This window comes from Oculina patagonica, chromosome 14, assembly GCF_052425735.1.
Source record: "Oculina patagonica isolate OP01 chromosome 14, crgOcupat, whole genome shotgun sequence".
In the NCBI taxonomy this organism is placed as follows: domain Eukaryota; kingdom Metazoa; phylum Cnidaria; class Anthozoa; order Scleractinia; family Oculinidae; genus Oculina; species Oculina patagonica.
In genome coordinates, this window is record NC_135771.1 from 1,512,600 (window position 1) to 1,527,667 (window position 15,068).

Below are 15,068 nucleotides of genomic sequence, written 5' to 3' on the forward strand. Positions count from 1 at the left end.
TTGTCCTTGATGAACTTTTAATATTTAACTTCAAGTACCACATCCAGATCCCAGACCCTATGGCCGCCCGCAGTGCTGCTTATTCACTAATGATGGAGGCAAAACCAGAGCCATTCGTGATAGCCAAGCAAACTCCACCGCCATCAGCGATGCACCGTCCAAGTAAACGCGTGATCGCACTGGTTGTTTTTGTGGGAATTGTAGCTGTCATCATGGTCATATTACCATACGTTATCAAAAGATCAGAAGAACCAAAAAGAACAACCAACGCAACAGAAGAACCAAAAATCAACGCAACAGAAAAACCAACGCAATCTCCCTGCACGGGCGACTGTACCATCACATTAGTGGAGAGTATTCCTGTTAATGTGAAGTTCCCCCCTGGGACTATTCACAATCCAAGCATTTACAATGGATGGATGAATCTTTTAAAGAGTGCAAAGAAAACGATCGACATAGCATCGTTTTACTGGACATTACGAGGAATCGATACAAATACGACTGACCCCAGTACTCAGCAGGGAGATAAGGTGTTTGAGGAGTTAGAGGCTGTTGCTAAAAGAGGTACTATTGCAATTTATCAAATCTAATTAACTTTTAGCTGCTTTCTTCCTTTGTCTCTGGTGTTAATCCAGTTATTGTTTTGTAAAAAGCTATAACAGTGATAATATAATAAGCTTTAAATTAATATAATAATAATTACAATTTTTCAAATATAATAATAATACTTATAATAATAATGATTAATTATAATTTTTTACAATAAGTGATAATAAGAATAATTTGCAGGGACCAGTACTCGTTGACTCACAAAAGCTAGGGGACCATTCATCATTTATGCCAGGGGGTGGGCCGGCAAGAATAGGGGGTGGGTCATGATAAATCCAGGACACTCAGAAGAGGGGTCATCAGGAAATCTGCATACAAAGAGGGGGGGCTATCTGTTTTTATGTGTATTTTTGTTTTATTATTTTTGATAAATACATGTAATTTCATTGTTGCTTTCAAATAATGGAAAATGTTGAGAATCTCTGAAACGTAATAGTTCATACATAACAGTTTAAAGCTAATGCAGAAAATGGTCAAGGTATCACAAAATGATGTTTCAATATTACGTCCAGATCAAGTTTAGCGAGGTAATTAACGGTTAAGCTTGTACCAGATTTTCCTTTGCATTGTTCTCCTCAGCATAGTTCTCGCTCTCTGAGTACTCTGCACTTCTGTAATGCACAACAACGTTTTCATTCACTATCTTCACCAGATTCATTGTCTGATAACATTTTCTGGGTCTTGCCTAGGGACTATGTGTAGAGCACTTCTTTCTGTTTGTTTAGACACGTGTAATGACCCTTCAGACTTTAGAGTTAGATATACAGCTCTTAGATTTTTAGCTTCTGGAATTCACCAGTGTGACAAGCTCAAGGAGTGTCACAGTTACATTTTTCAATGTGTCCATTTTGGGAAGATTCTTTGTCCACTATAGTAAGATAAAGCATATGATCTTGCCTAGTTCTTTTTCCATGGTGAATTTTTTAGAAAACAAGAAATATATTTTAGTTCTCACTGATTGCAAGTGATTATTAAATAACTATTTTTAGTACGAATTAAATCAGTGGATAGCGTTGTTGGCACCCTCTGACTGCCTACTCAAACTCGAGATATCCTTTGCTGTTCACCTGCGAGCAACTTGCACAGGAAAATTGTAATCGTTGAGGGGAATAAATGAGTTAAAAATCATTCTTTAAGGATTATTTTAATTTATTTTAATATTTAAATACTAAAACGGCGAGGAAAGTATCCCTGACTAGCCACCTCCACTTCGATAAATAGTTGTTAAAAAAGGCTAAATGTGTTTCTCTGTGTGTGTGTGTGTGTGTGTGTGTGTGTTTTGGCAGGCATGGGAAGAGGGGGGGGGGGGTTATCTATTTTTCACATTGCATGTAGAGGGGTCATGACCTTTCTTCTTTTCCTTAGAGGGGGGTCAACAACTTTTGTTTTGCTTGAAGATAGATCTTGCCGGCCCACCCCCTGTTTGTGTCGCAGGAGTAGCTAGCATTAATCCTTCTCTCAGTGTAATTTCCCCACCCTCACCCTTAAGCTTGGAGACATTCATTCAATGATCTATCTTCAAAATGCATGTGTGGTGCCAAAGGGCATGGTTTGTGCTCTCAAATGATAAGAAAAACTGAAGAAGACTGTATTTGGGTAGGGTCAGGCCTAGGTCTACACTAGGGTATCAATCTTTGGATCAAGTCTCAAATAGGGAGAAATTTTCCTATATTTTGATCTGAATTAGAGTGAATGTGTTGCACACCCCCCTGGGGGAGTACCGACAGTGTCTGCAATGGTGTGGGAGTGAACTGTGTTAACAACATTTATACAAACTTTCCAAACTCAAAATTTTATATTTAAACCACTCCACAACAGCCAAATGTTTCACTGTTTCTCCTGCCTCTGTCAATAATAACAATAATATATACCAGGGTATACAATCACTCTAAAGTACATCCATCTTTTCTTTACAAGGTGTCAAGATCCGCATTGTGCAGTCACCTCCAAACAAACAATTCCCAAGCTTGGATACAGTTGTGCTTTCCCAGAAAGGACTGGCTGATGTGCGGTCACTAGACATAACACGCTTGGTCGGCAGTGGAATTATACATACAAAGATGTGGCTTGTTGATGGAAAACACTTTTATGTTGGCAGTGCAAACCAAGACTGGAGAGCACTCACACAGGTCTGGCCCCATTAATCTTAAGATGCTTTATGCTTTTATGATTACAAGTAGTTTTTTCTTACAATTGAAGGCCATGGTGCAAAAAGGGCAGCCGTGATTTTGTTGTGAAATGGACATTGCAAAAACAACTCCAAAATTCGTGTGCAGGTTTGATGACATAAGTAAAACATTGTAATCAATTTATTTTCCGTGGCTTTTGCTCTGTTTCTGAGAAATGACATGTGCAAAAACAAGGTTTTTTCCAGTCCGCATCAATTAGTAACTTCTAAAAACGCTGACTTGAAAACCCGAGCTTTCTGCATATGTTATTCCTATAAAACAGAGCAAAAACCAGGGACAAGAAATACAGTACAATGTTTCGCATACATAAACAAACTCACATGCAAACTTTGGAGTTGTTTTGTATATGTTCGTTTTCGGCCAAAATTGCCTCCGCCCTTTTTGCACTGAATTTGAACCCTTTAATTGTTTAAAACACTGTGAAACAATCCCCATGCTGGAATGCACTCAAAAAGGAAACATTTCTGTCCATGAAGGCAGGTATCCCCTCTCCTTTCCAGGCATTGATCCAGGAAAATTTGCAGCTTTTTTCTGATAAAATGAATGCTGGAGACGGGAGTGTTTGGTGGTGATTGGGGGGTTGGGTCCGGGGAATGCTCCCTCTGGAATAGTTTTAGGTATTGACTCCCTAAATACCACTCACTTGGACAAGATGTTGACTGAAATACAGTGGTAACTGGTCTGTATCTGTGCCTGCTTCATTCCCTTCTTGGTGTTGACAACACTGACAAACTCTTACGACATTTAGATTAATGAGATTGGCCTCATGACCTACAACTGCAGCTGTTTGGGAAATGACATGAGCAAGATATTTGAGGTGTACTGGGACCTAGCACTGCCCGATGCCAAGATCCCAGATCCCTGGCCGAGTAAATACAAAACAAACATCAATGCAGGTTGGTGAACTGGGCAAAAAAACTAGAAACCCTATATAATATCTACCCTAATCTAAAATGCTGGGCGATGGTCTGTGGGCCTTGCAATAAGTACAACTGAAAAACTGGTTTTTCAGTTTTTTACTGTTATGTGTTCACCCTCTATAAATAAAGCTGATTATTATTATTATTATTACAGCAACCCCCAAAACTTAATTATTTTTCAAGGTGGCTCAGTTTGCTGCTGAACTTTTGATGTACATAGTGTCCTTATAACAACAATATTTGTTGCCATAGTAACACCAACAGTGATAAAGTATGTTATGGAGCTCAAAAGATTACAAGTGAAAAAATCATGAAAATTGTTCTTGTGACTTTATCAGGGCTGTCATTAATCTATAATACCTTATGGCAGAGTGCACTTTATAATGTCACTAGCAAAGGCATGAATTGGTGTTACGTAACACTTGCTTACAGAGCAAAATGCTTCAGGTAAAAACTTCAATGTAAAGGCTGCTTAAAAACTTAATGATATCCCTGCTTTGTGATAGCCTGAACCCCCTTGTTCCCCTCCCCTCCCCCAGTCCAGCTTCACCCCCCTCCATAACCCACTACCCATGGCTTGGACTGAGGGTAGAAAATAACTGACATTTTAGGCTAACTTTGGCTTCTTTGGACAACTAATGGTCAAGAAAAAATGCTAGCTAAGCAGGTTGTCAAAAGTTATTTAGCTCGATAGCAAGCCTCCTTTTAATTGAAATGTTTACTGAATAATAAATCATTTGGTTTTTTTAAAGATTCTCCTGCACAGATCAAAATCAATGGATCCAATTTAGCCTCAATATATTTGACCTCTTCTCCACCAAAACTGTCACCTCCAGGACGTGAAGATGATTTGTCAGCCATCTTACGAGTCATTAACACTGCAACAAAGTTTGTTTATGTTTCTGTAATGGATTACTTTCCAACAACCCTCTATACCAAGCACAGAACGTAAGTAAAAGAGTACAGTTAGAACTGAAAGATAGAAACAATAAGCATTTAAGGAAGTCAGCCATTTGAGAAAACTAGCATTTTAATAAAGAAAGTTTTCTGTGAAAAACATGTTAAAGCTGATGAGACATATAAATATATTGCTACAGCCCATATTTTAAAGTGAGTCCACTGAGAAAATAGCCTGTTCAATTAACTGGGCCAAATTTAAAAAACTTGTATCTGTGCCTCTCACTATTTTGTGTATCCTGCATAGGAATGTCAAGAGACTGTTTTGTCTAAAGGTGGTGAACTCATTTATTTGAGAAAAAAAACTGTGTCTAAATAAAGACTGATGATTAATACATTTTAAGTGTCCTCATGTGTGGCTGTATACAATACAGAACTTTAAGATTTATCACTTATGTAGTCTTATAAATGTGATTGCGAAATGCCTTACACTAGTTAGGGCTTTCATTCACTTTCAGGATTGCTCATATTTTTAGTTTCATCCAATACATTTTCAATTTAATCTCCCAATATTATTTCCCACTTGCAACTTAAACATGAACATATATTATTAAGCAAATAAGTAACTGAAACTGACTGATTGTGTAAGATACATATAAATTTTAGCAATAACATTTCAGAACCTTTTTTCAGCTATTGGCCAGTTATAGATGATGCTTTAAGACAAGCAGCATTTGATCGTAAAGTGAAAGTGCGATTGATGGCCAGCTTGTGGAATCACACTCGTGCTGATATGAAGTTCTACCTTCGATCCCTGGCGGCTTTGAATACAGCTAACTATGCTTCAGTTCAAGTGGTATGTACTCTCTTTCAATAGGCAGATATCTGACCAATGTGGACACCTTCCCTCAGTGGACACTAACCTAGCAGACACCTGCCATAAGTGAACTCCCCTAACAAACGTAAATGATTTAACAAACGCCCAGGGCGTCTATTAAATTTTAGGGGCTCAAGAGGGGGTGTTAAATAGATATGAGGCTTTTATTAGAAAGAGGCATTTATTTCACTTGGACTATAAAAACGTCAACAAAAAAAAGAGACATGTAGTTTGCTCGCGGAGTAAGAAAGAAAACAGAGTTTGCGAGTAGGATGCATTCATCGCCATTGCCCACTTCCATGTCCATGTTAAGCAAGAAACTAAATAAATTGCGTGATTTTACTTTATGGAGTGTTTCCTAGTGTTTTGAGGCGATTCCTTGGGGTGAGGGGGGAGGTGTCTTCTAGACACGGGGCGTTTATTAGATGGGGGCGTCTAATACAAACTTTACAACTCAGGGGAGGCGTTTATTACATATGAGACAATTATTACAGAGTGGGCGTTTATTAGATCATTTACGGTACCCCCCCATAAGGCAACATCTCCCCCAAGCAAACACCTCAGCTCCCATAAGTGGACACCTCTCCTAAGTAAAGGTTTTTTGATATGTGGCCACCTCTTCAAGGACGTCTCCCATTAGGCTTAAAGGCTTCTGATAGGTGACCACCTCCCCAAAATGGACAGCTCCTCTAGGGGACATCTCCCATATGACTTGACTTTTTGCTAATTGCTTTTATTATCTTTCTGTTTACAGAGGTTATACTTTGTGCCTCCTTACACAAAGGATATCCCCTATACTCGTGTCAATCATAACAAATTCATGGTCACTGAGAGCGTAGCTTATGTCAGCACATCTAACTGGTCAGCAGACTACTTTTTGTACACCGGTGGTATTGCTTACGTCATAAATGAAACGGAAACTGGCACCACAGTGCGTGCGCAGTTACAAGCTGTGTTCGAGAGGAACTGGGACTCAAACTTTACTTTGCCGGTTTACTGCCAGGATTAAATACGATATTAACTGTGAACAAAGTTCAATAGAGAAATAGCTTTTAAGACGTGGTTTTGCCGTACATTGTTTGTATAAAATTTAAAATTTTTCATAGTAATCATTTACCGTATTTATTCGATTTACCGCCCTGGGCGCTTATTAAATTTTTGGACCTTGAGGGTGGGCGCTTATTCGAGGTGGGCGCTTATTCGAGGCTGGGCGCTTATTAAATTTTCACCATTTTAAGCAAGTAGCATGTTTATTTTGCAAGAAAACAACAATTATAATAACTAAATGTGAAGGTGTACGAAAGCTGAAATTAAATATTCATTAAAAGTTTCAGTAAAAAAGCTAAAAAAACTCGTTTTTCGGGATAGTCATTTAATAGTAGTTAGTCAATTTTAATCTCAACTTCAACAATAATCAAAATTCCTCTTGTGCCTTCAATTTAGAGGGGTGGGGGTGGGCGGTTATTCGAGGCTGGGCGCTTATTAACTTTTTCTACCTTCAGGGTGGGCGCTTATTCGAGGTGGGTGCTTATTCGAGGTTGGGCGCTAAATCGAATAAATACGGTATGTCAAAATAACTTGGTAAAATAACAGAAAAAGGACAAGAATGTAGTATTTTTTAGTGAAACGGAGGATTTAAATTAACTGGCAATGTTTCAATCGCATGGTCTTTCCTCTCGATGGTTAGTGACCGAGAATAACCTGGAACGAAATTCGTTAAAACCCATCTTGCCTCTCCTCTCAGGTCTTATCTCCATTCTCGTCCCCAGAGCCACTTGTCCTTCTTAGCCGGCTGAGCCTGTGCACGAGAAACAAGTGGCTCTGGGGACACATGATTTGATTATCTTGATTTTAACAAAAGGAAAAACTAATCAAATGGACCGTTTTAAAATCACCTTGTTATACGAGAGTTTAAAACGGTTGATTTGATTGGATAGATTTAAAACTCCCTTTGTTAAAATCTAGCCAATCACATCATGTGTCCCCAGAGCCACTTGTTTCTCGTGCACAGGCTCTGCCGGCTTAGAGGGACAAACGGCTCTCGGGACGACCTCAACCCGCATCCCGACTAAAGGTCATATATACATGTATGATACAGAATTAAAGCCTTCCTGAGCTCGTTAAACACAGCCCAAGACTAAGGCTACTTTTGATAAAAGTCCTTGAAAAGCTCTTACAAATATAGAACATCCAGTTAGGTTGATAGCATGCCTAACAAGAGAGTCTTAATGGATGGTATCAGATATTAATTTCAACCAATTACTGAGTCAAAAGTCTGCAATCAACCTTCCAAGAAGGGTGCGAACGGGCGTAAAGGGTTCAATTGACGCAAATTTACCCGTCGGCTGACAAAATGCTTTTGTTTTAGACCAGTAAAACCTGCTAACCCAGCTCTAACTTTGCGTGCAATTTTATCAGTTATGTAGTTGTATCAGAGTTATGGAACAATAAATCGAATATCACTGAGATCGCTTCGACATATTAGAGGGTCAATTTTGAAAGTCGGACTGCGGGTACATCCTTTATTAACTAGAAATTTACGGTCAAGAAATATATGGCGGTCTCGGTCTAAGAAAAAAACCGTAGCAATGTGCGGTCTGGGAAAAAAGCAAAGTATGGCGGTCAGCTGACTGTACGACCACCCCCCTATAATAGAACCTCTTATTAACGCGTGTAAGACCCACCCATGTAATAGAAAACTGTGTTTAGAGCTGAGATCAGCAGGTGAATGATAATAAAGTTCAAAGTTTCAGCAAACGGGTTTGAATTTTGAAGTAGGCGAAAGCTCAGTTTTATTTGAAATCACTTAAATTAATAGCGCTAGTTATATAGTTACTGGCTCATTTTGACCCCCAGCTATGCGATCGCTCTCACATGAAGCGATTTTTAAATGCTCGCAATTCCACGATCGACACTTAGTAACCTAGTGTGTTAAGTGCACCTGGGAAAACTTTGACCAAATATTCTCATCTTGTTGTTTTGTTAGTGGGTTTGCATGGAAACTAATGTGGCCATTAAACTTTTCAATTCAAAGTTATCAGAGGGTACTTGGCTTTATTTGGTACTGTGTATGCACAACAAAATAAGACGGTTTGTTTCGGTCACGTGGACATACCATTATTACGAGGGGGTTTCAACTTTTTATTCAGTGAATGAAGCCCTTGTGTGTGACCATTCAAATGAAAGCTACCTAGCTGTACTTTCACGTGGTACTGATAATTTTTCAATATGTTGAAAACTGAAATTTCAATTTCTTTGTTGTTAGTTTTAAACTTGGACTGCCTTAGGAGTGAAACGTGTGACTAATTGACATGACGTCATTGTGCTTGGGATTTCAAGCTTCATTGGAAAAATGAGGTCAAAAAAGTAATAAAGAGCATGATGTGGCGTTTTTGACAACGGAATTTTACGCACGCCATTTGCGTTAACAGGAACAAAGAATAAGTGTGTCTCTACTTGAGGATCAGTTGAGAAAATCAGCAATCTCAAACATTTGAAGTTGTTTTTTTTCTCAGCAAACATAATATGAACGGAGAAGAGGGGATTCTCAAAGTAGAAAGCACGAGAAAAAAGGTATATTTTCGAAGAAAAACGAAGCGAAGTCAGTTACGTGACTTCACGGTCTGTGTGTGCTTGAGGGTTTCTTTTAAACGAGCACAAAGATAATTGCTCCAACGGAACTTAGCTAATTTTCTGAATCAGCGAGCACTTAGTGTTCTCGAATACCGTAAAATTCTGCCTATAAACCCCTCGGTTATAGGCCCATCTACTTGTAAATAAAAAAAAAAACTACATCCGATTATAAGCGCCCCCTCCCCCAATAAAAAGCCCCCCCTCTCCTAATATCGTTCAAAATATTGAATTGAATTACATTTTTTATAAGTTTCAAAACTTATTTCGATCAACGCTGCTGTAGTTCATTTTGAAACATTTTTTTTATTCCGCTTCCAAGCCCCCCTCCCCCCAGTGATATAAGCCTCCCCGTTATAAGCCCATCCGAAACCCCATTACGAAGTTGTATTAGCCCAGGGCTTATAAGCGGAATTTTACAGTACTTCAGTCTTCAGTGCCTAGCTCAGACTATCAATTCTCTTTACCGACCGCCACACATTTACATTAACAATAGTTCTAAGAATTTGGTGTTTTAATATTAAAACATCTAGTTAATCATTTTCTTTCTTCTCGTCACCTGTCTGCTTTATAATGCGTTGATATTGTAAAGAGAAATTTGAAGTTGATCTTTTAGATTTTAAAGGTTATATTGACTAACTACTAAGGAAAACAGTTATGAGTTTAAACAAATCAGGCACAAATTAAATAAACTACCGAAGTCGACGTTGACATTGTAATCATGATACAAGCCTAAAGTTGTACGTGCCAGGGCATTTGAAGTATCTGAATTCATTGGTCACCTCCTACCCTTTATAGCTTACCTTTTATCAGGCGCGAAGAGTAAACTGCTCATTCGACTGGAACTACTATTTAATTGTCGTTTTCGAACGTCAATGCAATCTCATTGATCTATTTTAAGCACTATGCATTGTTACTTCCTTTTGTTAGTGTGTAGTTATGGTACATTTAAGCGCGCGTACCTCCCCGGCGGATTTAGCTAAACGCACGCCATATCGCAATCAAGGTTATCTTGATTTAACGGGAAGTTATATTGGCGCGGGCAACATTTCGCGACGTCACGCACAATATCTAGTCAAGATAATTCCTTGTAGTTGAGGTGATATCAAACAGCGCTTTTAACGTTCAGAGTACAGAAGCAACATGTCTGGTAACGCGAGGAGAATGGCTGTATTTTTTGTTCTGTTCCTGGTTGGAGGGGCCCTGAGCCAGTCTTGTAAGTAAACTAACCTTTTTCTATTGCTAGGTGTTTCTTGGCAAGAAATAATCAAAGAATGACTTGAAAAGTTTGATGATTCATGTTTAATGCGGAAATATATTAGATGAGAAAAATGTTGAACTTCACTTGGCGAATATATGTTCGACAATTTGTCTGTGTAGTAAAAACTAAACTGAAACGCAAAAACGCAAAAACTAAACTGTAACGTAATTCATTACAATCTTAAGGCTGGTAGTAAACCAGCTATTGTATGCTTAGGTATGCTCCTCGTGTGCCGATTTTCATGGGTTGTCCGCTCTACGCTGGCATACTGGTTCCTAGCAGTCTGGCTCCCGCAACAGGTTTAGTTAAGACAAAACAGGCAAATAGCGCAAGGCGAACGTTATGGTTATGGTAGTAGCTTAAAGTGCTTTAGCTTTTATTGTTGCTATAATATACTGATAAACACTCGAATTGAGGCAAGTTGTATATATACATGTGCTCTCCACCCCACCCACCCACAAAAGCCAACACATCGATCGGCGTTTATCTTAAATAAGAAAACACTCAAGGAAGCCTTTTTGCACTTCATTTACTAAACTGATAGAGTTAGTTGTAGTATTTCAAGAAAAAATGTATCTACTGTTGCTAGTTTTGTATGCAGACAAATTAGTTGTGAAAACAGGCGCAATACAAAATATATAGACAGTTCACTTCAGTGAAGAATTTTTATGAGTGAAATCGGCCAGCTAAATTCGAAACATCTGATCTTGTTGTGAGGCGTAAATTTACTCGTTATGAAGTGCATACGCTAAACTTAATGCTAAAAACGGTCAAGACGGAAAAAAGATAGCATTGTTTCTTTCTAAGTTGTAAATTTACATTATTATAATATAGACTCTGTGTAGAAATATCGTGTCCTTTCCGCGCCATACAATTCAACGGAATTATAATACTATAATACCTTATGGCAGAGTGCACTTTATAATGTCACTAGCAAAGGCATGAATTGGTGTTACGTAACACTTGCTTACAGAGCAAAATGCTTCAGGTAAAAACTTCAATGTAAAGGCTGCTTAAAAACTTAATGATATCCCTGCTTTGTGATAGCCTGAACCCCCTTGTTCCCCTCCCCTCCCCCAGTCCAGCTTCACCCCCCTCCATAACCCACTACCCATGGCTTGGACTGAGGGTAGAAAATAACTGACATTTTAGGCTAACTTTGGCTTCTTTGGACAACTAATGGTCAAGAAAAAATGCTAGCTAAGCAGGTTGTCAAAAGTTATTTAGCTCGATAGCAAGCCTCCTTTTAATTGAAATGTTTACTGAATAATAAATCATTTGGTTTTTTTAAAGATTCTCCTGCACAGATCAAAATCAATGGATCCAATTTAGCCTCAATATATTTGACCTCTTCTCCACCAAAACTGTCACCTCCAGGACGTGAAGATGATTTGTCAGCCATCTTACGAGTCATTAACACTGCAACAAAGTTTGTTTATGTTTCTGTAATGGATTACTTTCCAACAACCCTCTATACCAAGCACAGAACGTAAGTAAAAGAGTACAGTTAGAACTGAAAGGTTATAAGAATTTTTAAGATAGAAACTAAGGGTTGATGTTTAAACAAAATTAAGTCAATGATTCAATAAGCATTTAAGGAAGTCAGCCATTTGAGAAAACTAGCATTTTAATAAAGAAAGTTTTCTGTGAAAAACATGTTAAAGCTGATGAGACATATAAATATATTGCTACAGCCCATATTTTAAAGTGAGTCCACTGAGAAAATAGCCTGTTCAATTAACTGGGCCAAATTTAAAAAACTTGTATCTGTGCCTCTCACTATTTTGTGTATCCTGCATAGGAATGTCAAGAGACTGTTTTGTCTAAAGGTGGTGAACTCATTTATTTGAGAAAAAAAACTGTGTCTAAATAAAGACTGATGATTAATACATTTTAAGTGTCCTCATGTGTGGCTGTATACAATACAGAACTTTAAGATTTATCACTTATGTAGTCTTATAAATGTGATTGCGAAATGCCTTACACTAGTTAGGGCTTTCATTCACTTTCAGGATTGCTCAGTATTTTTAGTTTGATCCAATACATTTTCAATTTAATCTCCCAATATTATTTCCCACTTGCAACTTAAACATGAACATATATTATTAAGCAAATAAGTAACTGAAACTGACTGATTGTGTAAGATACATATAAATTTTAGCAATAACATTTCAGAACCTTTTTTCAGCTATTGGCCAGTTATAGATGATGCTTTAAGACAAGCAGCATTTGATCGTAAAGTGAAAGTGCGATTGATGGCCAGCTTGTGGAATCACACTCGTGCTGATATGAAGTTCTACCTTCGATCCCTGGCGGCTTTGAATACAGCTAACTATGCTTCAGTTCAAGTGGTATGTACTCTCTTTCAATAGGCAGATATCTGACCAATGTGGACACCTTCCCTCAGACAGTGGACACTAACCTAGCAGACACCTGCCATAAGTGAACTCCCCTAACAAACGTAAATGATTTAACAAACGCCCAGGGCGTCTATTAAATTTTAGGGGCTCAAGAGGGGGTGTTAAATAGATATGAGGCTTTTATTAGAAAGAGGCATTTATTTCACTTGGACTATAAAAACGTCAACAAAAAAAAGAGACATGTAGTTTGCTCGCGGAGTAAGATAGAAAACAGAGTTTGCGAGTAGGATGCATTCATCGCCATTGCCCACTTCCATGTCCATGTTAAGCAAGAAACTAAATAAATTGCGTGATTTTACTTTATGGAGTGTTTCCTAGTGTTTTGAGGCGATTCCTTGGGGTGAGGGGGGAGGTGTCTTCTAGACACGGGGCGTTTATTAGATGGGGGCGTCTAATACAAACTTTACAACTCAGGGGAGGCGTTTATTACATATGAGACAATTATTACAGAGTGGGCGTTTATTAGATCATTTACGGTACCCCCCCATAAGGCAACATCTCCCCCAAGCAAACACCTCAGCTCCCATAAGTGGACACCTCTCCTAAGTAAAGGTTTTTTGATATGTGGCCACCTCTTCAAGGACGTCTCCCATTAGGCTTAAAGGCTTCTGATAGGTGACCACCTCCCCAAAATGGACAGCTCCTCTAGGGGACATCTCCCATATGACTTGACTTTTTGCTAATTGCTTTTATTATCTTTCTGTTTACAGAGGTTATACTTTGTGCCTCCTTACACAAAGGATATCCCCTATACTCGTGTCAATCATAACAAATTCATGGTCACTGAGAGCGTAGCTTATGTCAGCACATCTAACTGGTCAGCAGACTACTTTTTGTACACCGGTGGTATTGCTTACGTCATAAATGAAACGGAAACTGGCACCACAGTGCGTGCGCAGTTACAAGCTGTGTTCGAGAGGAACTGGGACTCAAACTTTACTTTGCCGGTTTACTGCCAGGATTAAATACGATATTAACTGTGAACAAAGTTCAATAGAGAAATAGCTTTTAAGACGTGGTTTTGCCGTACATTGTTTGTATAAAATTTAAAATTTTTCATAGTAATCATTTACCGTATTTATTCGATTTACCGCCCTGGGCGCTTATTAAATTTTTGGACCTTGAGGGTGGGCGCTTATTCGAGGTGGGCGATTCGAGGCTGGGCGCATTAAATTTTCACCATTTTAAGCAAGTAGCATGTTTATTTTGCAAGAAAAAACAATTATAATAACTAAATGTGAAGGTGTACGAGCGAAATTAAATATTCATTAAAAGTTCAGTAAAAAGCTAAAAAACTCGTTTTTCGGGATAGTCATTTAATAGTAGTTAGTCAATTTTATCTCAACTCAACAATAATCAAAATTCCTCTTGTGCCTTCAATTTAGAGGGGTGGGGGTGGGCGGACGAGGCTGGGCGCTATTACTTCACCTTCAGGGTGGGGACGAGGGGGTGTTATTCGAGGTTGGGCGCTAAATCGAATAAATACGGTATGTCAAAATAACTTGGTAAAATAACAGAAAAAGGACAAGAATGTAGTATTTTTTATCGTGATTTCTAGGTAGATATTGATAGTAATTAAAGTTTAGTGAAACGGAGGATTTAAATTAACTGGCAATGCTTCAATCGCATGGTCTTTCCTCTCGATGGTTAGTGACCGAGAATAACCTGGAACGAAATTCGTTAAAACCCATCTTGCCTCTCCTCTCAGGCCTTATCTCCATTCTCGTCCCCAGAGCCACTTGTCCTTCTTAGCCCGCTGAGCCTGTGCACGAGAAACAAGTGGCTCTGGGGACACATGATTTGATTATCTTGATTTTAACAAAAGGAAAAACTAATCAAATGGACCGTTTTAAAATGACCTTGTTATACGAGAGTTTAAAACGGTTGATTTGATTGGATAGATTTAAAACTCCCTTTGTTAAAATGTAGCCAATCACATCATGTGTCCCCAGAGCCACTTGTTTCTCGTGCACAGGCTCTGCCGGCTTAGAGGGACAAACGGCTCTCGGGACGACCTCAACCCGCATCCCGACTAAAGGTCATATATACATGTATGATACAGAATTAAAGCCTTCCTGAGCTCGTTAAACACAGCCCAAGACTAAGGCTACTTTTGATAAAAGTCCTTGAAAAGCTCTTACAAATATAGAACATCCAGTTAGGTTGATAGCATGCCTAACAAGAGAGTCTTAATGGATGGTATCAGATATTAATTTCAACCAATTACTGAGTAAAAAGTCTGCAATCAACCTTCCAAGAAGGGTG

General features: G+C 38.6%; 2 protein-coding genes across 2 annotated transcripts; both read left to right on the forward strand.

The window, feature by feature from the left end:
• Positions 1 to 59: 59 nt before the first annotated feature.
• Positions 60 to 7,359, forward strand: LOC144637740 (5'-3' exonuclease PLD3-like). Its single transcript, XM_078496817.1, has 6 exons — positions 60 to 564; positions 2,527 to 2,738; positions 3,547 to 3,694; positions 4,471 to 4,666; positions 5,309 to 5,471; positions 6,247 to 7,359. Exons 1-6 carry the CDS (start codon positions 60 to 62, stop codon positions 6,499 to 6,501), a joined length of 1,479 nt encoding a protein of 492 aa, XP_078352943.1. The 3' UTR covers positions 6,502 to 7,359.
• Positions 7,360 to 11,526: 4,167 nt separating this feature from the next.
• Positions 11,527 to 13,946, forward strand: LOC144637748 (5'-3' exonuclease PLD3-like). The gene is made up of 3 exons (XM_078496825.1): positions 11,527 to 11,872; positions 12,572 to 12,734; positions 13,514 to 13,946. Exons 1-3 carry the CDS (start codon positions 11,832 to 11,834, stop codon positions 13,766 to 13,768), a joined length of 459 nt encoding a protein of 152 aa, XP_078352951.1. The 5' UTR covers positions 11,527 to 11,831; the 3' UTR covers positions 13,769 to 13,946.
• Positions 13,947 to 15,068: the final 1,122 nt, after the last annotated feature.

Coding starts and splice junctions, on each gene's coding strand:
- LOC144637740 (XM_078496817.1), top strand. CDS start 60: ATGGCCGCCCGCAGTGCTGCTTATTCACTAATGATGGAGGCAAAACCA. Junction 2,739..3,546: donor ACTGGAGAGCACTCACACAG/GTCTGGCCCCAT, acceptor TACGACATTTAG/ATTAATGAGATTGGCCTCAT. Junction 4,667..5,308: donor CTCTATACCAAGCACAGAAC/GTAAGTAAAAGA, acceptor ACCTTTTTTCAG/CTATTGGCCAGTTATAGATG.
- LOC144637748 (XM_078496825.1), top strand. CDS start 11,832: ATGGATTACTTTCCAACAACCCTCTATACCAAGCACAGAAC. Junction 11,873..12,571: donor CTCTATACCAAGCACAGAAC/GTAAGTAAAAGA, acceptor ACCTTTTTTCAG/CTATTGGCCAGTTATAGATG. Junction 12,735..13,513: donor ACTATGCTTCAGTTCAAGTG/GTATGTACTCTC, acceptor TTCTGTTTACAG/AGGTTATACTTTGTGCCTCC.